This window comes from Mobula birostris, chromosome 18 (genome assembly GCF_030028105.1).
Source record: "Mobula birostris isolate sMobBir1 chromosome 18, sMobBir1.hap1, whole genome shotgun sequence".
In the NCBI taxonomy this organism is placed as follows: Eukaryota; Metazoa; Chordata; class Chondrichthyes; order Myliobatiformes; family Myliobatidae; genus Mobula; species Mobula birostris.
In genome coordinates, this window is record NC_092387.1 from 31,956,737 (window position 1) to 31,981,553 (window position 24,817).

The 24,817-nt window shown below is 45.9% G+C and overlaps 1 protein-coding gene across 37 annotated transcripts in view; it reads left to right on the top strand.

The window, feature by feature from the left end:
• LOC140212029 (sorbin and SH3 domain-containing protein 1) overlaps positions 1-24,817 on the top strand; it is a 216,108-nt gene that overhangs the window by 86,641 nt on the left and 104,650 nt on the right. For 9 of the 37 annotated variants that reach the window (XM_072282408.1, XM_072282417.1, XM_072282412.1 and 6 more), the window contains exons 1-4: positions 3,160-3,338; positions 13,527-13,579; positions 21,683-21,751; positions 24,559-24,654. In XM_072282408.1, the coding sequence (XP_072138509.1) occupies positions 3,307-3,338; positions 13,527-13,579; positions 21,683-21,751; positions 24,559-24,654 (250 nt within the window). In that variant the 5' untranslated portion in view covers positions 3,160-3,306. Of the gene's footprint in view, positions 1-3,154; positions 3,339-13,526; positions 13,580-21,682; positions 21,752-24,558; positions 24,655-24,817 lie in introns of those variants that run through there. The other 28 variants (XM_072282405.1, XM_072282411.1, XM_072282410.1 and 25 more) reach the window with 15 other exon arrangements.

Sequence of the window (24,817 nt, forward strand, 5' to 3'; positions counted from 1 at the left end):
GTGGAAAGTAACTGTTTGTGAGCGTAGTGGTCCTGATACGGATGCCTTGTAGCCTCCTGCTTGATGGGAGTGGGACAAATAGTCTCTGAGCAGGGTGGGTGACATCCTTCATATCACTAGCCTTTTTCCGGCACCTTTCTGTATAATATGTACTTGATGATTGGTAGGCTGGTGCTGGTGATACATTGGATAGTTTTGACTACCCATTGTAGGGTCTTCCTGCCCACTGCAGTGTAACTTCTATACCATGCAGTGATGTAGCATGTCAGGATGCCCTCAACTGCACATCTATAGAAGATCATGAGTATTGATTTGTATAGTCCAGCTCTCTTCAGCCTCCTCAGAAGTAGAAGTGTTGGTGAGCTTTCTTGATTGTGTAGCATGTGTTCCAGGACCATGAGAGGTTGGGCGAGCTGTGCACTTCCTGGAGTTTGAAACTGCTCGCAGCACAGACGTAACGAGGGTGTGAGTGGTGCAAGTTCTCTTGAAGTCATAACCATCTCTTTTGGTGTGTTGACTTTGAGGAAGAGGTTATTTGCCTCGCTCCAGGCCTCAAGCTCTTCTAGCTCCTCTCTGTAGGCCATCTCATAGTTGTCGGTGATGAGACTGACCACTGTTGTGTCATCGGTGAAATTGACAAGTGATTGCTGGGGTGTTTGACCATGCAGTAGTGTGTGAGCAGAGTACAACATTGGGCTCAGCACACAGCCCTGCAGGGTGGCTTCCACATTGAGGATGATAGGGAGGGAGGAGGGAGGAACAGTTCTACATTTTAACTATCTGAGGTCTGTTGGCTAGTAAATCCAACATGCAATCACATAGTGGTGTCTTCAGACCTGAATAGGAGTTTATTCACCAAGGTCTGTGGGACAGTAGTGTTGAATGCTGAACTGAAATCGAGAACTGACATTCTCACATAAGAATCCTTGTTTTCTGGTGTATCAGAGCCAGGTGCATGATGGTTGCTATGGCATCTGTCAGAGTGGTTTCTCATAGTAAGCATATTGGTGAGTGTCCCATGTGACAGGAATGGAGATTTTGATGTGTGCCATTACCAGCCACTCAAAGCACTCCACAATGATTGTTGTCAGTGCACTGGCTGGCAGTTGTTTAGTTCTGAAGGTGTAGAGTTCTCTGGTACTGGGGTGAATGTGGCTGACTTGCAGCAAGTGGAGATAGCAGCTTGTGTGAGTGAAGTTTTGAAGATGTCCGTGAAGATGTCAGTGAGTACCTAGCCTGGGATGTTACCTGGCCCGGCAGTGTTACAGGGGTTGGTTCCCTTCAGAGTCCTTCTCACATCTGCTGCTGTTACAGACCATGACTGCTCAGCAAGAAAGGGGGTTGGCTTTTGTGGCTGCTGTTTTGTTGCGTGCCTCGAAGTGTGGATAAAAGTTGTTAGGAACATTAAGGAGGGAGGCGTTACTGGTATGGTCAATGCTGTTTTTCGTTCTGTAGTCAGTAATGCCCTTGATGCACAGCCACATATGCCAGGGATCATTATCAGACAAGTATATACCTGGAATATTTTGTACATAGGTAGTCTTTGACCCCTCATCTTTGCTGTAAGTTATGTCTCCATTTATCAATGTACCAACTAAGATTCAATAGAGAAATCCATTTTAACAAAAGAAAATGTGGAACCATTCAGTAGGTCTGGGAATTTCTGTAGAGGGTGAAATTAATTTAATGTTATCATGTGCAATGCAGATCATCGTAATTTTAGTTTTATATATTTAAGTATGAAAGGGGTTAAAGGGCAACATTCAAGATGATAAAGGGCCTCACAGTTAAAGGCACAGCTTCCTATTGTGGATCTGCAGAGGTCCAGATGACAGAATGGGTAGGAACGAGGAGCCCTCTAGGGGTTGTAGAGATAAGGCAGGGGACGAAGTTGAATAAAGATCTGGTAAGAGGATGAGGTAGTTGGTGGCCCAGAAGTAGTTCAGAATCCATTTCCACAGCAAATATTCTAAGGCTGGTATCCTGTTTTGCGGACTTTTATAAATTTGTTTTCAGGAAGTGGATATAAGCAAGCATTTAAGACCATTCTAGTTACCCTGGAAGCAAATGGCTTGGGGCTTGAGACTTCAATAAGCTATTTCAGGCAAGGAAGGCAGTTTTCCTTCCTGAACAAGTGTTTTTTTATCTCAGCAGTTAATTTTGTAGATTATAAGATCAATAGCTAGCTATTTAAATTCCAGACTTGAGATTCTACATCTGCCATTTCAGGATTTGAACTCTAGTGTTTGGGCTGTTACCAATCTGGTCATTTAACTACTGCACCACCACCACACTGGAAGGGATGGGTATACATCTGCACAGTTGAGCTAACTGCCCTCCCGCCCCAGGAAGCCAGCCTCCCCGCAGCAGGCTCACGACAATGCTTGCTGGAATGCTGGGACATTCCTCTTGCGGAGGGGCACCAGCCAGGGTAGGAATGTTCTTTGCAATTGGAATTCTGCAGAACAGATGAAAACCATCTGTGGATGCTCTTTCCCACTACCTGTGGCTGGGATTCCCCACTTTTTTTTCTGCTTTCTATTATGGCGTTGCTGGAATTGAGAGCTCCCGCGGTGCAGGGACTGCCTTCTGGATGGTTTCAACTGGCTGGAAAAATTGGAGAGAGGCAATCTCACCACTGGCCGTCGATTTTGTGCACCTCATCTCCTAGGAGAAGGAAGAGGCACTGCGCTTTGCATCAATGGAATTTCAGGTGCACCCCTACCTCTATTGATATCCCGTGATGCATTGTGCTGTGGCCCACCCTGTGAGCAAGCAGTGAGCGGGGCAGTGCCCCTGGCTAGAAAGTTATTCAGTTCACACCCAGCTCCAAATGGAAAGCCAGTAAGCTTATGGAATTCTGAAATTTGATTGTGGGCTGCCTGTGATACTCATGGAGCACCAGCACAGATTTAGATGTCGAACCATATGAGATGGCCTCTGTTATTGTGTAACACTCCTCGGTCCCTTTCTGCACCTCCACAGTAGGAACTCTGGCCTTGAATAGAGCTGTCAAAGTATGAAGTCACCAGCCCTCATTAGGCTAAAAATGAACATGTACCATTAAATGCTTAAGATACTTCAGATACTTCTGGGACCCAGTTAGATAGGGAGTTCAACTGGACAAGGAACCGAATTAACAGAGCTGGTGGGAGGAGCTGAGGTATTAAAAGCTGAGTGCCATGGGCTGTAACTTTCAAAGTTTCTAATGTGTGTAACTGAAGCAGCAGACTCTGCACACTGGACACCTTGTTTAAAGAGCTAGGAACAGCATTATAAAGCCCAAAGCAGCAAAGAGGAGAGGAAATGCCCCCTTTAACTGAAAAACTGGAACCAAGGTAAAATCAGTCTTTTTCTTGAAATTTTAAATACTTATTTTTATTTTAAAGAAAAGCTTGAATTGTTCTCTTGAAGCTGTAGACCTTCACTTGGAAAAACTGTTTGTAGCCTTTGTGTCTACAGTGTTTGATTTTACTTCGGCAGCGTCGCACCCATTCAGTCAAATGTTGATAAATGTCAGTAGTTTGGAAAATATTATATGATGTCAACGAGTTAAAGTTATCATATAGCTTTTATAAATTAGTCCGTGTGTTTTGATGTATGCATCCATAAACTAGTCATTGGGCATTATACATTTATATTTGTGGATGACGCCCTGTTGGCCATTTTGTGAGCCAGTAGATTAAACAAGGAGTGGCAGTGACCCGTTTCCTGAATGAGCATTGCTGACACCAGTGCACTGTCACCCTGAGCTCAAGCTTCCAAATTTAGCAGACGGATCATATTGGAGGCGTCACGTTGAGGGACAGAGGCTTGGTTTACATTCCTTAGGCCTTATGGAAGCAGTCGTTATATCTTTGAAGTATTAAAATAAATATGGCATGACTGCGAAACATTGCAGGAATGTTGGTTGGTGTGACTTGTTTACTACTACTTCAGGCTCGCGTGGGTTGCTGGAACAACAACTATCCATTACAATTAAATAGCTTCATTTAATGCATCAAAATCAACCATCGTCAAATAATTTTGAATCAAGCCACATGGAGGTGTGACCAAAATCTTGGCTTTTGAGGAATGGCTTTAAAGGAAGAAACAGAAGTTTATTGACCTGTTGCTTAAGAGGCCACATTGGAGGAACATGTGTCTCTGAGGATTGTGTGGTCAGATGAGTTTATAGAGACAGACATTGTGAGAACATTTTAACATGAGAATCTTACCAGTGATGTGTTGATTTACCTGGAGCCAGTGCAGGGTTAACAAGCATAGGTATTTGGAAAGGTGAGAACTAAGGATGAACCCAAAAATCTCAAGAATGTCAAGTTCAACTCTATTGTTAACATGAGCATGCATACACCAAACATAAATGGCATGAAAATTATTAATTATAAATGGCATTAAAATTATTTTTTGCAGCTGGAGCCCACTACATTGCAAGCATAAGTTAACATAAATTAATATGTGTACAAATGAGTCATTCATTGTCATTGTCATTCATTATTGCAATGAGTGACTGACCTCCAAGTTGGTGGCTGGGTGCTGGGATGTAGGTGCAGAGGTAACACTGAAGGTTCGAGCCATGGATATCTGAAGGGTACAAATGTGATCCTCTCTCATCATTCAAGTAACATTCTAGTGTCCTGGGTCAAGGTTTATCCAGCATCACAGCTATCTGGACTATTCCTCTTCTCACCCTGTCTCTTGCAAAAACGCCATCCCCTTCTCGCAATTCCTCTGTCTCCGCCGCATCTGCTCTCAGGATGAGGCTTTTCATTCTAGGACGAGGGAGATGTCTTCCTTTTTTAAAGAAAGGGGCTTCCCTTCCTCCACTATCAACTCTGCTCTTAAACGCATCTCCCCCATTTCACGTACATCTGCTCTCACTCCATCCTCCCACCACCCGGCTAGGAATAGGGTTCCCCTGGTCCTCACCTACCACCCCACCAGCCTCCGGGTCCAACATATTATTCTCCGTAACTTCCGCCACCTCCAACGGGATCCCATCACTAAGCACATCTTTCCCTCTCCCCCACTTTCCGCAGGGATCGCTCCCTATGCGACTCCCTTGTCCATTCATCCCCCCCATCCCTCCCCACTGATCTCCCTCCTGGCATTTATCCGTGTAAGTGGAACAAGTGCTACACATGTCCTTACACTTCCTCCCTTACCACCATTCAGGGCCCCAGACAGTCCTTCCAGGTGAGGCGACACTTCACCTGTGAGACGGCTGGGGTGATATACTGTGTCCGGTGCTCCCGATGTGGCCTTTTATATATTGGCGGGACCCGACGCAGACTGGGAGACTGCTTTGCTGAGCACCTACACTCTGTCCGCCAGAGAAAGCTTTGCTCCAGCATCCAATGTCAGCTTTCCATCATCAGAGGACTGTGGGGATGTATTCTGTATAAACCAGTCACCAGGTTTCCCAGCAACACACATCAAAGTTGCTGGTGAATGCAGCAGGCCAGGCAGCATCTCTAGGAAGAGGTACAGTCGACGTTTCAGGCCGAGACCCTTCATCAGGACTAACTGAAGGAAGAGTTAGTAAGAGATTTGAAAGTTGGAGGGGGAGGGGGAGATCCAAAATGATAGGAGAAGACAGGAGGGGGAGGGATGGAGCCAAGAGCTGGACAGGTGATAGGCAAAAGGGATACGAGAGGATCATGGGACAGGAGGTCCGGGAAGAAAGACAGGGGTGGGGGGACCCAGAGGATGGGCAAGGGGTATATTCAGAGGGACAGAGGGAGAAAAAGGAGAGTGAGAGAAAGAATGTGTGTATAAAAATAAATAACAGATGGGGTACGAGGGGGAGGTGGGGCATTAGCGGAAGTTAGAGAAGTCGATGTTCATGCCATCAGGTTGGAGGCTATCCAGACAGAATATAAGTTGTTGTTCCTCCAACCTGAGTGTGGCCTCCAACTTTCAAATCTCTTACCAACTCTTCCTTCAGTTAGTCCTGACGAAGGGTCTTGTCCTGAAACGTTGACTGTACCTCTTCCTGGAGATGCTGCCTGGCCTGCTGCGTTCACCAGCAACTTTGCAGAATTCCTGTTGTCCAGGTTTCCCAAATCATTTCATGAATGTAAAAAATAGAACAGAACCGGCCTTTCGGCCCACAATGTTGTGCAAAAAAAAAAGGAAATCAAAAACACCCCAGCACTAATTCCTCCTATTTGCACCATGTCCATAATCCCTCCATCTTCCTTACATCCGTATGCCTATCCAAATGTCTCTTAAAATCCTCTAATTTATTTGCCTCTGCCACCATACCAGGCATCTACGACTAGTGAGTTTAAAAAAAGGACTTACCCCTCACATCCCCCTTGAACCTACCCCCCCCACCTTCATTTCAACCCTAGGAAACAGATACTCCCTGTTTACTCTATTTTTGCCTCTCATCTTATAAAGCTCCATCAGGTCACCCCTCATCCTCTGGTGCCTCAGGAAGCTTCATTGGCTACAGAAGTCTTGCGGCCCAGAGGTTGTGTAAAGTCCAAGAGTAATATACCTTTAGAAATGACTGGGTACTCAAGCTCACCTACTTGGCGTAGAGCTGAGGGCTGTTTTGGATCTGGTGACCTGCTCGTACTTTCCTGAGTCTGTGTGTCAGAGGTTACCCATGGTTGTGGTGAGAGCTGTTGGCACTGAGTTAATCTTGGGAACAGGCCCAAAATGAAGTGAATGTATGGTGGTGCCCACAATGATGCATTTGTAAACACAAGAAATTCTGCAAATGCCAGAAATCCAAAGTAACACACACAAAATGCTGGAGGTTCTCAGCTTATCAGGCAGCTTCCATGGAGATGAACCAACAGTCGACCATTCAAGCCAAGACCCTTCTTCAGGACTTTCTTGAAGCCCTGTGATAAACCAGCACAAATAATTAGTACCTTTCCCTGATGTCAGGGAGAGGTACTGGTCATGGAGGCTAATAAACTAGGTTCTGCTAAAAGGTAAGGGAGTTGCCTTGTTTAGTATTTGGGAATGAGTTTTTATGTGGAATGTGCGGGCTGCAAGTCAGCAGAACTTAGGCTACAGATCAGTTATCTAGGATTTATTCCTCTGAGAGCATGAAGTTCGCTGGGAGTAATAACTCAAGTTCTTGTTTTCATTCTGTGGGAATGGTATGTGCTGATTCCAGATCCCGATAACTGTGCAGAGACCAAGTAAGTTATTTCTGCGTGTACAGATTTCACTCCTTGCCCTCACAGTATGGAGATGCTCCAGTCAATTTTAGGAAGTGATTGCTGCTCTTGACAAACCATATGCTGCCACTGCAGCCATCTCCTTTTCATGGTGAAGTCATGGGACCTGGGCTAAGGTGGGTCAGTGGAATGGGAGAGAATCATGGCCATTTGGACATGAAAAGATGGGCTTGAGGCCATAGGAAGGAACAAAATCTTCTCATCAGTTGTCATGCTCCATCAAAATTTAAATGTGTTTGTTTCATTACTTGGCAAGTACAGTGAAGTGGGATTAATTTGAGGGGGTTCTGATACTGTCTAGTGATATGAAGATTGTCTGCCATTCACAAAGACCACCTTCAGTTATAGCTACCTGTTCCTGGAGATGACCATTAAAGCTGTGTGATGTTAGATTTCAAACTAAGGAAGCGGGATCCAGAGTCAATTGCTAGATTTGTGTCTGTATCATTCTAATTGTATTTGGGACTGCTTTTATGTGGCTGGCTCTCTTTGCACACCACCTAGTTTCCTGGTTTCACTAGAAGGAAGAAAGGTGTTTCAGTGGAGAGGTGATGGTTGATGGAGTTAAGGACTTGGGTGGGAGCACTGTTTAATGTATTGCTGTGACATGGAGTTTCCCCTTGCCTTGCTTTGTCCAAGTGTTGAATAAGACATAATTTAATTTCTATTTAAGAATCACATTAGGATGTCCCAGAGGATACTTGGCTTCCTTTTTCTGTTGGTCCCTAGGTAGTTAACAGTTTCTCCCCCTCCTACTTTGCTACAACTCCTTGGCTGAAAGGCTGAAAATGTTGATAACATGACGTCATACGTGACATGCACCATCATTCCACAAAATCCTTGCAGGCTTGAAGTATCTCAAGTGACTTGGTGCTGTGGTGCAGAAAGCCAGCTTATCTACATTCCTCAGAGAATCCTTTATTTGTTCATCCAGTTTAAATGTGTGGCTACTTTCCACACCTTTTAAGGAGATGTCAGGAGCTGTGTGATGCATTGGAAAAGATGACTCTCCAGCAACAGTACTGGAGGCTCATTATAACTTCAGTTCAACTGCAATTTAAAAAAAAACTCTCTTGTTCAATATAGGAAGTTTAGAGAGTACAGTTTCATCACCCTCACTGGTCCCATATAAACCAATCCTCCGGGGAAGACCCACACATCATCACTGGGGGACGTTTCCTCCACTCCCTGACCCTCACTGGGAGGTAGTCAAATGCACACCGACCCTGATTGGGGACTGCAGTGACCCCTATACTCTTTGACCCTTACTGGGGGATGGGTCCCACAAGCCTCGACCCTCACTAGCGGCAGGTCCCGTACACACTGACTTTCACTGGGCGACAGACCAGCTCACAGTCACCCTCACTGAGGGGCAGGTGTCATGCTCACTGACCTTCACTGAGGGAAGGGTCCCACACTTACTGACCCTCACTAGGGAATGGTCCAGCCCGCACATTAACCCTCAATGGCGACGGTCCAACACATGACCCTCACAGCGATGATATGTCCCAGAAACACACCAATTCTCACTTTGGGATGCGTCCCATGCATACTGATATGCTCCAGGGACAGGTGTCCCTCCCTCCCCTCCCCCCCTCGACCGCCCCTCCCCTTGACCCCCCCTCCCCTTGACCCCCCCTTCTCGACCCCCCTCCTCACTCCCCCTCCACTCTCCTCTCCCCTCTTGGCCCCCCCTCCACTCTCCCCTCTCCATAACCCCCCTCCCTTCCCCTCAATCCCCCTTCCCTTCCCCTCTCCCCTCCCTCCCTTCTCCTCTCCACCCCCTCCCCCTCGCCCTCCACCGCCTCTCCCTCAGACTCACATGCACAAACCCTCACCGGGGTCGTGTCCTACCCACACACACACACGTGCATTCACACTCCCTCATCAGAACACACACACACACTGACTCTCACTTGGAGTATAGTTCCACACGAGTTGATGTGTGTTGCGTGTGTCTGTGTTCACTGTCACCCTTGTGTTGAGGTCTGAACTGTGCTCCTGTGTGGAAGCATACTGCCACATACGACCCCAATGGAGCCTTTGGAATTTGGGGGAACTGTTGCACTGGGGGTCCTGCCAGCTCCTTTGACTGTCAGATCCTCCATGTCAGAGCATTCCGAAGACTGTGAAGGACGAGGCGTATCCTCCATATTTAAACCTATATCCATATAGTTTAAAGCGGATGATTTTGTGAGAATCAGTTCGCTATGTGCAGATTGGGGGACACATTTCTGTACTGCTTTTGACAAGTTCTCCTGTTGTACCTGGAGGTACATGTTTCAATCAGGTTTTCATTTTGCATGGAATGTTCTCAGTGCTTCTGTCAGGGTAAACAGAGCTGGTGGGTTCTGAGCAACAGTATCTTCAGCAAACTGTCAAAAGCATTTGGTATAGGATCTTTCATTGCTAGAACTCTCTAGCAAGCACAAAAGACCTTCCTTGGCTGGTGGTGAGGTGGGTGCATCCTATTGGGGCTTGAAAGCACAGCTGGGGTCTGAGTCCCTCTGTGTAATTCTGACCTGAGGCTGCAGTGTGAATGAGACCATTGTGCACCTCCTTCTGAAATGTGCATTTAGAAACATAGAAAACCTGCAGCACAATACAGGCCCTTCGGCCCACAAAGTTGTGCCGAACATGTCCCTACCTTAGAAATTACTAGGCTTACCCATAGCCCTCTATTTTTCTAAGCTCCATGTACCTATCCAAAAGTCTCTTAAAAGACCTTACCATATCCACCTCCACTACCGTTGCCGGCAGCCCATTCCACGCACTCACCACTCCCTGCTTAAAAAAACTTACCCCTGACATCTTCTCTGTACCTACTCCCCAGCACCTTAAACCTGTGTCCCCTTGTGGCAACCATTTCAGCTCTGGGAAAAAGCCTCTGACTATCCACACAATCAATACCTCTCATCATCTTATACACCTCTTTCAGGTCACCTCTCATCCTCCGTCACTCCAAGGAGAAAAGGCCAAGTTCATTCAACCTATTTTCATAAGGCATGCTCCCCAATCCAGGCAACATCCTTGTAAATCTCCTCTGCACCCTTTCTATGGCTTCCACATCTTTCCTGTATTGAGGCGACCAGAACTGAGCACAGTACTCCAAGTGGGGTCTGACCAGGGTCCTATATAAGATCATAAGATAAAGGAGCAGGAGTCGGCCATTCGGCCCATTGAGTCTGCTCTGCCATTTTATCATGAGCTGATCCATTCTCCCATTTAGTCCCACTCCCCCGCCTTCTCACCATAACCTTTGACGCCCTGGCTACTCAGATACGTATCAATCTCTGCATTAAAATATAGCTGCAACATTACCTCTCGGCTCCTAAATTCATTTCCATGATTAATGAAGGCCAATACACCGTATGCCTTCTTAACCACAGAGTCAACCTGCGCAATTTGCCAGGAGGATTGGAAGGAAATGGAGGGGGTATATGTGCACCCTCCCCCGCAGCTGCTAAGTGCACCATTGCTCAGTGGGGCTGCTCCAACCCTGAGGCAGACATTGACTGCTGTTGGAAGAAGCCCTGCTCGGTGAAGGCTGCTCTGTAGCCTGCCCAAGAGCTGACCATGACTGAATTACGAATTTACAATGTGGAGGGAGACAAAGGTTCTGTCCCGTTCACACTGGTTGTGTGCAAAAACGCTCCATCTAAACCACTGCCCCACAGCCCTGCAAATCCTGTCCTTATTCCTGGCTGCACAGGACGAGAACCGGATCACAGTGTTGAGATGCAAGATAAGAATGGAAGAGCAGGTTTAAAGAGCCAAATGGCTTCCTCAAGCTCTCCTTTGAGCATGACAGTTGAATCTTCATCCGCTTCTCCCGGTAGTGAGTTCAAGGCTCCAAATGTATATAAAAATGTTGTTGCATCACACTTGGTTCTAGTCAGTTACTTGCAAGCTTCATTCCCTGCTTCTTGGCCCCTCTGCCAGTGGGAATGGTTTTCCTCTCCATTCTTGGACCTGTAGAAGAGGGTCCATGGTGAAGCTTGGGACTGTGGACAACCAGAGAGTTTAGGGTTCTGAGTGCAGAATTCACTAAAGGCCAGTGACTTTAAAACCTGCAACTGGAGCCACGCCCCTTTAAGGAAAGCGGGATTGAGTCATTTGTGTCTGGGCCGCACCAATAGCACTTCACTCAGTCCAAGCCAGTGTTTCAGGAAGGAAGGTCTGCCCTGGTGAAGTGCAGGTTCACCTTTAAAGCCACAGAATAATGTTTGCTGGAGAAAGACCTAATTAAAGTGCTTACCCAATTCAGCCCTGTGGATTACGTTAGAGTAGTGATTTTCTTCTGTGGGGAAGGTCAGAGAATTTGTGCGAAAGCATCAAGGGTTAGTCCTGACGGAGGGTCTCGGCCTGAAACGTCGACTGCACCTCTTCCTACAGATGCTGCCTGGCCTGCTGCGTTCTCCAGCAACTTTGATGTGTGTTGCTTGAATTTCCAGCATCTGCAGAATTCCTGTTGTCAGTGAGGCCTGTGTTTGTTTCCACAGCCAGGTGGAGCAGGGCCACATTAGGAATCAACTCCTCACACAAGAACGGTGATAATCTCGAGCCTTAGTCCCTGAAAAGCTGCAGACTCTGGGTATTAATTGAAAATCTCCACAATGGTAGAGCTGGCTTTTCTCTGTTAAACCTCTCTCTGTTGGGAGGCCTAGCCTTTCACCTAGTGCAAGGCCTCATGGAGTAGTTCATTCTGGCCTTTCTGGACCCTCTTCACATTGTTAAAAAGACTCACAGCTGGATCAGAAGACTGTAGCCTTCCTTAAAACCAATTGGACTTGTTTGGTTTTAGGATGTTGTCCCATTTAAGGTAAGCCTGTGTTTGACACCTCAATACATCATACAGAAGACAGGCAGTTTGGAAAAAACACCACATTCTGGCCTGGGATAAAACATTGGATCTGATTTCATGGTTGGAGCTGTCTCCTCTGCTCTCGATGACATCCAAGAGCTCTCTTTTAAATGGATCCAGAATTTTTTGAGTTCTGCTTCTGCCAATAGTGCTACTGCATATTCCGCATAATTGCAATATTTGTTGGTTGAATAGAATCATAGCATATTAGGATTTTTCAGTGTACAGAGAGACAATTCCCTGGAATAATGATCTTCCTTATCCCCCTCCCTGTTCCTATGCTGACTCCCTTTTCAAATACCCAAGAATCTTTACTCCTCTCTCAATGTAAGGACAGGCACTCGGTAAGTTTGTGCTCTTGTGGTATTACCTTGACCCTAACGATGCCTGCCGTCTTCAGCTCAAAGATCTTTAGGTTGAAATCGCAGTAAGTAGTAGACCTTTAAATGCAGTTAATTACAGAGGAGTTGTGTTCCTAGAAATCTGTCTGTGTGGCAATTTTCTGTAACATACCCTGGGCAAGAAAAGAACAAAACATGTTATTGTTCTGTATTGTAGGTTTTTTCGGATTAGAGTGGATTTTATATTCTGTATCTTAAACTTCCATTATCCAGTCTGCCTTAGTGTGTGTGGGACAATGTACTGAGGAAGTAGAAGGGGATAAAATACAAATCTTCTGAGTGTGTGAGTGTCTGTGTATCTGTAAGTAAAACTTGTGGCGTATTTAGAAATGAGTGCAAGCCTCTAAGAGTTGTACCTCATGACTAGCTGTTTGGTTAACATTGTAATATTATTTGGGGATAATAATTCTAGTGACAGCCTGTCTCTAAAAGGGATTTGCCTCCATGTGTATTAATAGACATACAGAACAGTAACTCTTGCTTTATTCTGTGTATGCTCTGTTAGAAATAAGTAAGTAACTTGGTTCAAATTACCACCTATCCTCCAGCATCTTAGTTGAGTGAATGAGAGAGAGGTACTTAGACAGCTTGGGCAAGGAGTATGGAGAGTGGGAAGTTACGCAGTATTTTGCCTCTTGCATTAAATCAGATGAACTAGTTCATTGTTGGGTTTACTGAAGCTTTGCATGCAGAATAGCTGCGACGTTTCCCAGTATTAGAGCTGTACCTGACAACATTTCTGGCTAACAAACACAAAATGCTGGAGGAACTCAACAGGTTAAAATGCTGCTGAGTTCCTCCAGCATTTTGTACTTGTTGCTGTGGATTTACGGCATCTGCAGAATCTCTTGTGTTCAATATTTCTGACTCCTTGATTTTACACAATGAATGTGAAAGGGTTAAGAGACTTGCATTTGAACATACAAATGAGTCCTGTCATTATTAAGCCACATGGGAGTTGGGGGGGGGGGCGGTGTTCTTGCCGGTCTCTGTGGCTTCAAATGTCTCTGCAAAGATTGCAAGCAGGTTGGTTTTGATCATCATTGCTTTGTATTACAGAGACGAGAGTCTTGAAGTTCAGAAGACAAGTTCAACTATCACCATGAGTTCAGGTATGAGAACAGCTCAAAATTAATCTAAATAATTGCCCTCATCCTTTTGATGTGAATATGAAAGACTTTGCGAGTGCCACAGAATATTGAATTTAGGAGGGCCGCACAGTCAAACTTCAGACCATGTTAATTCGTTGGTAAATTGGTTTATGATTGTCGCATGTTCTGAGGTACAGAGGCGAACTTTGTTTTGTGTGCTGTCCACACAGATCATTTCATCAGATCAGTGCACTGAGGTAGCACAAGGGAAAACAAATCAAAATGCAGTTACGGTTCTAGAGAAAGCGCGGTGAAGGCAGGCAATAGGCTACAAGGCCAAGACAAGTTAGACTGGGAGGTCCAGAATCCATCTCATTATACTAGGGACTGTTGGACAGTGTTATAAGAGTGGGTAGAGGCCATCCTTGAACCTGGTAGCTTGTGTTTTCAGGTTTCTGTATTTAACTTGAGATTTGCACTGGGTTCCATACTGTAGTGATATATAAAGAACAGCAGAGAGTGTTATATGACAGTGATACTCACTTAGTAATAGTGAATTCCATAACAACTGGACAACAGGTTACCTCCCATTAGGGAGAGTTAGCCTAAAGGAGTGTCTTTGTGATGGAGACAGGAGCTTGACTACAGGCTGCTGATGTAACTTGGGTATTGCATCAATATCAGGCACCTCTGTTTTCACCACAATCTCTTTTATTCATGGTTTACTTTTAAATACCTCCTGTCTCCTCTAGGGGAGATTGGGACCTGGTTTTGCATAATGCTCCCTTCTTGTCTCTTGGTGCTTAGCTTTAAGCCTGAATGACCATAAGATATAGGAACAGAATTAGGCCATTTGGCCCATTGTTTGCCCACTATTTCATTATGGTTGATCCATTTCCCTCTCAGCCCTGGTCTCCTGCCTTCTCTCCGTATCTCTTCATACCCTGACTAATCAAAAATCTGTCAACCTCTGCCTTAAATATAGGTAGATACTTTATTGATCCCAAAGGAAATTACACTGTGACAGTAGCATTACAAGTGCACAGATAAAAATATTAGAAGTAAGAAAGAATAAAAAAAAAGTTACCTCAAACAGTCTAACAGGAAGTGGTCATCACTTCCCTGGCTATAGGTTGACATTATAGAGCCTAATGGCCGAGGGTAAGAATGACCTCATATAGCGCTCTTTGGAGCAGTGCGTTAGTCTTAGTCTATTACTGAAAGTGCTTCCCTATTCAGTCAAGGTGGCGTGCAGAGGGTGAGAAACATTGTCCAGAATTGCCAGGATTTTCCGTAGGGTCCTTTGTTCTACCAGCCTCCAGTGTGTCCAGTTGGACTCCTATAACAGAGCCAGCCTTTCTAAACAGTTTATTGAGCCTTTTGGCGTTACCTGTGTTGATGCCATTGCCCCAGCACACCACTGCATAGGAGATTGTACTGGTGATAGCAGACTAGTAGAGCATATGAAGAATATGCCTGCATACTCCAAAGGACCTCAGTCTCCTCAGGAAGTAGAGGCAACTCTGGCCCTCCTCATACACATCATTTGCTCCACTCAAGTCTGTCAGCCAGGTGCATCCCCAGGTACTTGTAGGTCCTCAGCACATCCACATCCTCACAATCAATAGTACCAGGGATCAGTGCAGGCTTAGTCTTCCTACAGTCCATCAGCATCTCCTTTGTCGTACTGATGTTGAGCTGCAGATGATTCAGCTTGCACCATTTGACAAAGTCCCCCACCAAAGCCCTATATTGATCTTCCCATCCTCCCTTTATATACCCAACTATTGCGGAGTCATCAGAGAATTTCTGCAGATGACATGACTCAGTGTTGTATCAGGGTAAACTGGAATGTCCAATTATGATTACAATTATGAGGACATGCAGTCCCCTTTTATTGTCATTTAGTAATGACTTCTCCTCCACAGCCGTTGGTGACAATGAATTCCACAGATTCAGCACTCTCTGGTTATAGAAATCCCTCCTCATCTCTCTCCTAACTGGGCATCCCTTTATTTTGAGGCTGTGTCCTCTGGTCTTAGATTCCCCCACCTTAAGAAACAGTCTCTCCACGTCCTCTCTATCAAGGCCTTTCAACATTCAATAGGTTTCACTGAGATGGTAAATTTTGCTGGTTGTATAGCCCAAGTCCTCTTCCTTTGGCGACCAGCAGTGTGTTGTGTTCTGATGACAGAACCTTAAAGCCTACGTTTTTCTCTTCATATCCTTAGTGTTTTCCCCAAATACCACCCGTACCCTCACCCACCCAGCTCAGGGCTCTATCAGAGGCTTCCAGTTCTTAAAATACTTTTAATTGTTTCCTTGATCAGATATGAAGTGATACTGCCTCAGTTGCATTAAGTATAATGTCTGTGTTCGGGCAGTGAGGGACGACATTTTATTTATTAGATTCGTATCCCTGTTCCTTCTCTGCTATCTTCTATCTTGGGAACTTGCACTGTGGCATCACTTTGATCCACTGCTCAGACTTCAGAATGAATTCCAAACAGTTTCTACCATAGCCGAGTCTTGGTCCCCGATGGCGAGTTCCCAAAACTGGTACTAAGGATAGCAGCTGTCTGTTCAGTGGTAGGCAGTAGATACTGGAGGGTAGGTTGTCTGTGGTAGCCCAGTATGAGGGGTTATGAGTGCCTGCTGTAAGAGAAGGTCACACTTAGTTCAGGCAGATTTAAATCACTGTCCATTTGCCATCTTCCACCCTTAAGTGACCTGCTGCTGCATATTGAGCCACATTGTGTCTCCTCATCCCTCTACTTGGAACGGATCGTGGCAGAGGATTTATGTGAAGCTGTTTGCTCAGGGGCAGGACAGGGGGGAGGCAGCTGCTTGAACCTGAGCCAGTGTAAAGTCTGAACAGGCCCAACAGGCTGTCGTGTGTATGATAACATTCTTTGACTGGTCACACACTGCTGTTCAGCTCCCAGAGTTCTGCCTTGGCTGATGCAAGTGGTGTCCGGAGAGAGAGGATGTTAACACTGTGGGAATACATTCCTGAACCTGCACATTGGGAGCAAAGGTCCGAACCCGCCACTAACTGACTCTGGTTTCCTGGATCACCTCACTCCTTCATCCTCTGAACTTAAACAAGCATGTCTCTTCTGTTAGTGCACATCAGCTGAGCCTGCTGTTTGCTACCTCCTGACCTACATCAAACTCTGGGCCCTCCATCCTGATTTAAGACTCTCATCCTGATGAGCCTCATCTCTCCCCATCTATGGAACCAACTCCTTGCCCAGCATCATCTTTACTTGTTTTGTAACACCACTGTCTTCCTCAGTGTCATCTCTCATTGCCTGTGAAACCACTTCTGCCTTTGGTATCATGTGTAAAAACCTTTCCCTTTCTTGGCATCACCTCTGATGCCATTCCTCACATTGCTCTGTGGCTAGCGGCTCCCCAGTGGCAGAGTTAGGTGTTTGGCATCTTCCTCTCTCACCCTGTAAATGTTGGAGATTTGTGACATGGTTTGGTCTCATGCAGAGTTCAAACCTGGCATCAGCTGGCAGTTGTTACTGAATGTGTCCTCCTTTGGAGTCAGACCATGATATGCTTCCATTGAATCTTACCTGCAGAAACAGGCCATTCAGCCCAACTGGTCTATGCTGTTAATGTCCCATGTGAGTATCCTCTTCACTCAACTCATTTGTCTTTTTCAACTATTCCTTTCTCTCTCAGGCAGCTTATTGGGCTCTCTCCTCACATATGGCTACATTTGTGGGGTAGGTTATTCAACCCCAGGAGTCTCCACCATTCATCGTGGTCACTCAGGGACTGTACGTCCACTGTCCTTTCAGGAAGAGACTTCCCAATTCTGATCTCCAAGAGAAAAATTTCTGCTTCATCCCTGTCTTCATTTTCATTTGGTGGACCCTGGTTTAAACTTATTTCACAAGAGGAAACATCCTTTTTCCCATGTTGAATAAAAATCTCTGGTGATTAACCCTAATTGAAGGGAAGAAGATGCGGTGGCTCAGTTTAATAATTAGACCAGTGATGTGGGGAAACGAGATGGAAGGAGCCATTCATCTTCTTGATCAGCTCAGTACTCCCTACATAAGGCAAGCATCCAAATGATTTTGCCGTGCCATTCCAAACACTGGGCCTGGGAGGTTTAAGAAGGATCACCCTGGACGATGTAGATATAAGAGAGACTAGATGCCAGAACCCTGTAGCAACACACACAAAATGCTGGAGAAACCCAGCACATCTGGCAGCATTATGCAGAGAAATGAACAGTCAACATTTCAGGCTGAGGTCCTTAATCAGGACTGGCTTTGATGAAAGGTCTTGGCCTAAAATGTTGACTGTTCATTTTCCTCTAGATGTTGTCTGACTTGCTTTTTATGTGAGTTACCCTGGATTCAGTGGTGAGGCTGATCTGATGACAAGAATGAATGGAAAGGGAGATTTGTTAATCTTCACTAAATATATTAAACATTCGGAACTTCTATCCGTGAGCTTCATCAGAAGCATACTGTCAGTTCACGATTCAAACCCATTGAGGCTGTACAGTGTGGTCCTTGAATTCATCTCCAATACCAAGACAAAAACAAAACAAGAAAGAAAGTGAAGACGTTTGCAAAAAAAAATCTTTGTCCCGCTCCAGCTCTGTACAGCCTTCCTTGTTCTCCTTCAGTTCAGAGAAAGACAAAAAAAAATACTCCCATCTCTTTCTTAAACTAAAAGGCAAAGTCAGTGGAACGCGGAAGGAAAGAAATCTGCTGACTTTCCTGTATATTTCTGGCACTTCACATTTGTGAAGGTGTTTGACCTCATGTGAATGTCGACATCTCTGTGAATGAACGGGGAAATTAACATTAGAAGTAAGAGCAAAAATAGAGGAAAACTTATGCAGAAGAAGCCACCTGCAGCTGAATAGCTGCCAGCACTCGTGTTGCATATGAGGAGAGATTGATGGGGTAAGATGCCAGTTAATGTCAAACACTATGAAGTTGCCTTAGTACAGCGGTCCCCAACCACCGGGCCGCGGACTGGTACCGGCCACAGAGCATGTGCTACCGGCCCGTGAGGAAACAATATGAGCCAGCTGCACCTTTCCTCATTCCCTGTCACGCACTGTTGAACTTGAACATAGGGTTGCCAACTGTCCTGTATTTGCCGGGACATCCCGTATATTGGGCTAAATTGGTTTGTCCCGTACAGGACTGCCCTTGTCCCGTATTTCCCCTGCTAAGGTAGAGTGTTCCTATGAAACCTTTCGTGCCGAAATGGCGTGAAGCGAAGGAGCAATTACCATTAATTTATATGCGAAAAATTTTTGAGCATTCCCAGACCCAAAAAATAACCTAACAAATCATACCAAATAACACATAAAACCGAAAATAAATAACACCAACATATAGTCAAAGGAATGATATGATAAATACGCAGCCTGTATAAAGTAGAAATAATGTATGTACAGTATAGTCGGGAAGATGAAGGCAAAACCGATTTGTGGGGGGAAAAAATCGGCACGTATGCGCATGGGCACATCACATACGCACGTCACGCATGCGCACACAGGTGCCTGCGCAAGGCTTCATGGTCATGGTAGTCTTTCCTGGGGTAAAGTGTCCCGGGATTTGACTGCTACTTTTGTCCCTTATTTGGGAGTGAGAAAGTTGGCAACCCTAACTGTAAAAGACATGTTGAGGTGAGTTTAACCCTACTTGAACACCACCCCTCCACCCCAGTCGGCTGGTCCGCAAGACTATTGTCAATATTAAACCGGTCTGTGGCACAAAAAAGGTTGGGGACCCCTGCCTTAGTCGGAGTGAAGAAACCTTTGTTTGCCTGGTTTAATATCTGGTTGACTGAATGGTGATGATTATTTTGTTTCCTGCTGTATCACATCCTCTTCTGTCATTTCCAGTCACCTCCAGCATAGCAAAGCAGCAAAGAAGGAGGCCATTCAGCCCTCTGTGTTTGGGCTGGCTCTTTGGCAGCACTATCCAGTTACTCCCATTGTACTGCCCTTTGTTGTGGCCTTGTGTTAATTGTTGAGAGCTTAATCTCCAATTTCCTTTAGAAAGTTATTGTTGGATTTGCTATCATCGCCCTTAGGGAATGCGTTCCAGCTCTCAGCAGTCTGATGTTTAGTAGCTTTGCTTCTCTCTTCTCTCTGTTGCTTTTGCCAAATGTGTTAATAGACCAATTGAAATAGTGTACAAAACTCGTATTTCACACACCGGCCATGTTTTCTAACCCAGCTCAGCAGCCCTACCTGCTGCCTGTGCCAGATAGCCAGCAGGAGTGAAGTGGGTAACACAGACAAAATGCTGGAGGAACTCAGCAAGTCTGGCAGCATCTGCGGAAGGAAATTAGCAGTTTACATTTCAGACCAATATCTTTCATCAGGAAACATTGACTGTTTATTTGCCTTTGTAAATGCTGCCTGACCTGCTGAGTTCCGTGTTTTGCATGTGTTGCTCAAGATTTCCAGCATTTGCAGAACCTCGGGTGTCTCTGGAGTGAAGTGGGCTGCACTGGAAGCACGGGCTGTCTGGAACCAAACATGCAGAAAAGCTACCTCAGTACAGCCGTAGACAGTGACAGGGGAACTTGTGCATTAACCTGAGAATTGGTTAATTCTTTGTTCCGTTGGTAAATTCAGTAGAGCAAAGACAGAATTTAATCCTGATAAATGCAAGGTAATAGATTTTGAAAAATCAATTCAGGGTAGGACATTCATCATGAACTGCAGGGCTCTATGGAATATTGAGGGACTTTGATATATAATTTCCAATATCCCAGTTGGATAAGGTGGTGAAGAGGGCAAATTGGTGTTTACTTTATAAACTGGGGCATAGAATATATAAGCAAAAAATTCTTGAATAATATGTAATGAAACATTGCTCAGACTGTACATGGAATACCATGTGCAGTTCTGATCAGCACTCTAAAGGTAGAATGTGTCTGTGCTGGAGAGAGTGCGGAGGGGATTCAACAGGATATTGCTTGGTTTGAAAAGGCTTAGTTATGAGTGGAGACTGCAGCTGCTGGGTTTTCCATAGAGTGCAGGAGGATGAGTACAGGACCTGATGGAGGTATATAAAATAATGAATGTTACCACTTTATTACATACACCTGTACATATGCTTGTTAATGCAAAAAAACTAATCAGGCAATCATGTGGCAGCAACTCAATACATAAAAGCATGCAGACATGGCCAAGAGGTTTAGTTGTTGTTCATACCAAACATCATGAAATGTGATCTAAGTGACCTTGACCGTAGAATGATTGTTGGTGCCAGGTGGGTGGTTTGAGTATCTCAGAAACTGTTGATCTCCTAGAATTTTCATGCACAGAAGTCTCTAAAGTTTACAGAGAAAAACAGAAACCATCCAGTGAGTGGCAGACATGCCTTGTTCATCAGAGAAGTCAGAGGAAGAATGGTCAGGCTGGTTCAGTCGGACTGGAAGGTGACAGCAACTCAAATATCCATGCATTACAACAATAGCGTGCAGAAGAGCATCTCTGAACACACAACACATTGAACCTTGAAGTGGATGGGCTACAGCAGCAGAAGACCATGGACATACACTCAGTGGCCGCTTAATTAGGTACAGGAGGCACTTAATAAAGTAGCGTCTGAGTGTATTTAAGAGATATAGTAAGATATACTTCCCCATGATAGATAGGGGGCTTAGTATAAGGTGAAGATTAACAGGTTTGTTGGGGGGGGGGGATTTAAGAAAAATTTTTTTCCCAATCAGAAGGTGGTTAGAATTTAGAAAGCACTGCCTGAGTGGAGGCAAAGACTCTCGCAACATTTAAGAAGTTTCTAGATGAGTACTTGAGTCACTGAGGCAGACAAGGGTGTAGACCGCGTGGTGGGGAAATGGGGTTGGTACAGATGGGTACCTGATGGTTGGTATGGAGCTGGGGATTTTGAGGGGCCTGTGCCATATCAATAGAGAGGTTACTGAAGAGGGACGAGGATGGGAAGGAGCTCTGTGTTTGACAGTGTCTATCTGCAGTGGGACACTTGGCTGGCGACCTGCTTCCAGAATTCACTCGATCCCCAGCGGTCTTTTTGCTCCTGGAACGGAGTGAAGTTGCGCACCCCTCCCCGTCTCACTGCAGCTGTTTCCTCCTTACAGAACATGAAACCACCATCTCCGAGACGATCATGAACGGGCTTCCCGCAAACCGGCAGCAGCTCGATCCAGGTACTGGTCATTCTTCCTCCTCATCTCTTCCTCACTCACCACCACCACCCTCCCCTCCTAAGGCATGCCCCCTCTGTCAGAACCAATGTCTTCAGGGGCCAAGATTGCCGGTCTGTTCTTGGAATTGTGGCCAGTGTGTGTGCGGGAGAGTTAGAGGGTCGGGAGGAGTAGAGGGGTGTTGCAGGAGGAGAGACCCCATTCTAAAATTCTGGGTGAAATAAGTTCCCGGATTTAGAGGGATGTGGGGTGAATGCAAGGAAATGGGACTCACCTGGATAGAGTCAGCATGGATGAGTTGGGCTGAAGGGCCTGATTCTGTGCTGTATGGTCATTGATGAGTGCCCGGTTGCTAGAGAGAGCTGTGTAGAAATGTGCAATTAAGTACAGGAATAGGCCACTTGCCCCTCATGCTGCCCTGCTATTCAAAATCAACTAGACATTTTTCCATTTTCACTCTACTTCTTTGTTGAGTATCCCCCTCCCTCTGCCTTTAGAAATGTACAGAGACTTGAATCCTGAACAAAGGTTTCCAAATGTTGGGAACTGGCCCGAGCATAGTTCTTGGATTGGGGGTGGTGGAGCAGATGAACTTGGGAGATCCCAGTTTTCCATTGGCCTGGGCCTCGAACACACCTGTCCCACAAGGAATCGACTGTATTCTCTCTTTTTTTTTGCCTTGCTGGGTCACTTCGGTCCCCAAACTCCTGAGCTCACAAGTTGTTGTCTCTGAGGTTTCACGGGCAAATAGGTCAAGCTGACTTGGGCGGGCGGACTGCCTGGCTATGTTTAGGGGGTATGTTCGTGCCTGGGTGAATATTGAAAAGGAATACGCACAGTCCACGGCGACCGTAGAGATGTTCCGGGACCGTTGGGCTCCGCGGGGTGTAAATGCCATCATTGATGAGGATGGCAATATATTGGTTTAACATGTATTGTCTGTTTGTAGTGTAGTAAATGTGTTAGTCACTGGTTTTGTAAATATTGTATAGCACCGACATTTGTAATAAAGAATTTTGTATAAAAAAAAAGCTGACTTGGGCTGACAGCCAGCCATGGGGTGATGAGTCAGGTTCGGAGATCAGTCATCAGAGACTTTGGTGGTGGAGATGGGATGGTCGAGCAGGTGGAAAGAGAGCTAGTGGGCTCATCGGTTGCATTACATTTGACCCCCGTCCGTACGTTATGGTGCAGTTAGTAGAGTCGTGCTTTGCAGCTCTAGACAGTTCCAGACACCTGGGTACGACGAGATGGTGGCACGCTTGAACACAGTGGCCTCTCTGAGTCCAAACAAAGGTGCAATTGGTCATCCTTTCTCTCTTTTGCAATCACAAGACACTGCTGGATATTAAGAACATTATGTACTGCAGGCCTATCCCACCACGAGTTGCTGGTTCGGTGAACTTATTGTGTGCCAGGTTGTAGCCTGCTTCAGCCACTCAGGCAGTGTGTGATCCAACAGACAGTGGAAATGATTGCCTCAGACAGTTTTCTTGTGCTGTTGGATGTTGGTAATGTAGGATATCGCCAGTCCGATTCATTGGCAAGACTGACAGCAGGGGAGTTGTGTTGCCTCGGTTGTGTCTTGGTGTTGCCTGTTGTGGTGGTCGCTGGTGAAAGAGACACCAAGACTGGCTGCGTGACGCTAGATTTTGTACTGGGTTGAGGGCTGGCCCTCGTGTCGATGCCGCCCTCCAGTGTTCGCTCCCGGTAAGACAAGCTGGATTGCATTTGTCTGTGGCTGCACTGGTGCGAACAAAGAGCTGCTGTGGCTTCACCTTACAGGAACGTGGCTGCAGGGCAGCATCCATGCACCAGCAGTCTACAGGCCAGGACACTCAAGGATTAGGGCTATAGTGTTATTATGTTTTGTAAATGTATGTTTTTCTGCTGTCATAATTATGTGCTGTGCGTGTGTTGTTTGCGACTGTTAGTACTGTGTATTGCACCCTGGCCCTAGAGGAACACTGTTTTGTTTGGCTGGTGTTCCTGTGTATGGTTCAATGACAAACTTGAACTTGACCCCAATTTGTGGCACTGTCTGTGTGAAGTTTGCATGTTCTCCTTGTGACCATGTGAGTTTCCACCCACGTCCCAAAGGTGTGCAGTTCAGTAGGTTAATTGGCCGCTGTAAATTGCCCTGAGTGTGTAGGTGAGTGGTGGGACTTGGGGGGAGGTGACAGGAGTATGGAGAGAATGAAATGGACATGGTGTGGGTTAGTGTAATGGTGAGCATAAGTCAATGTGCTGAAGGGTCGATTTCCCTGTTTTGTAACTGTGACTTTGAAGCTGTGCCCAAGATGTATATCTTGTGTGGGATAGCAGTGGTGCCCAACCTGTCTGGGTGTGCTGTTCAGGAGTGCTGCTGCAGATGTCTGTGCCGTAGCCCTGAGTGTTTCCCATCAGCCAGTTGAAGTGTGCCTCGATCGTCTTAGCAACATGCACAAAATGCTGGAGGATCTCAGCAGGCCAGGCAGCATCTATGGAAAAGAGTATCGTTGACTTTTCGGACCGAGACCCTTCATCAGGAAGGCACTCGGCCCGAAACGTCAACTACTCTTTTCCATAGATGCCGCCTGGCCTGCTGAGTTCCTCCAGCATTTTGTGTGTGTTGCTCGGATTTCCAGCATCTGCAGATTATCTCTTGTTCTCGAGTGGTCTTGCTGCTCTTTGTGAGTCCTTCCATCGTGTCTGCAGTGTTCTGGTCCTGTTGTGCTGTGCCCTGTTTCTTGCTAACCACTAGAGGGTCCATGATGTCAGCCTGTGCCCTTTTGAGGACAAGTGGTGTGTTTTTTCTTCTCTCTCCACAGCAGTGGAGAGCTCGCTTTCTGGGCTGGCTGTCTCCACCATCAGAGTTCACCCCACACCGAGGCTGAACGCTTATCCCGACACTCTGCTGGCGACAGGTATATCCAGTGGAAGGTTGCACCATGCTCTTGCTCGGGGTTAACCTCTCCCCCCACCCCGCTGGCAGCTCCCCTTTCTCACCCTTCTCTCCCAGCTGCTTTTCATTGCTTTTACATTCTCATCGTTGTCACAGAATGCCTTAACATCTCATCTCGAAGCCAT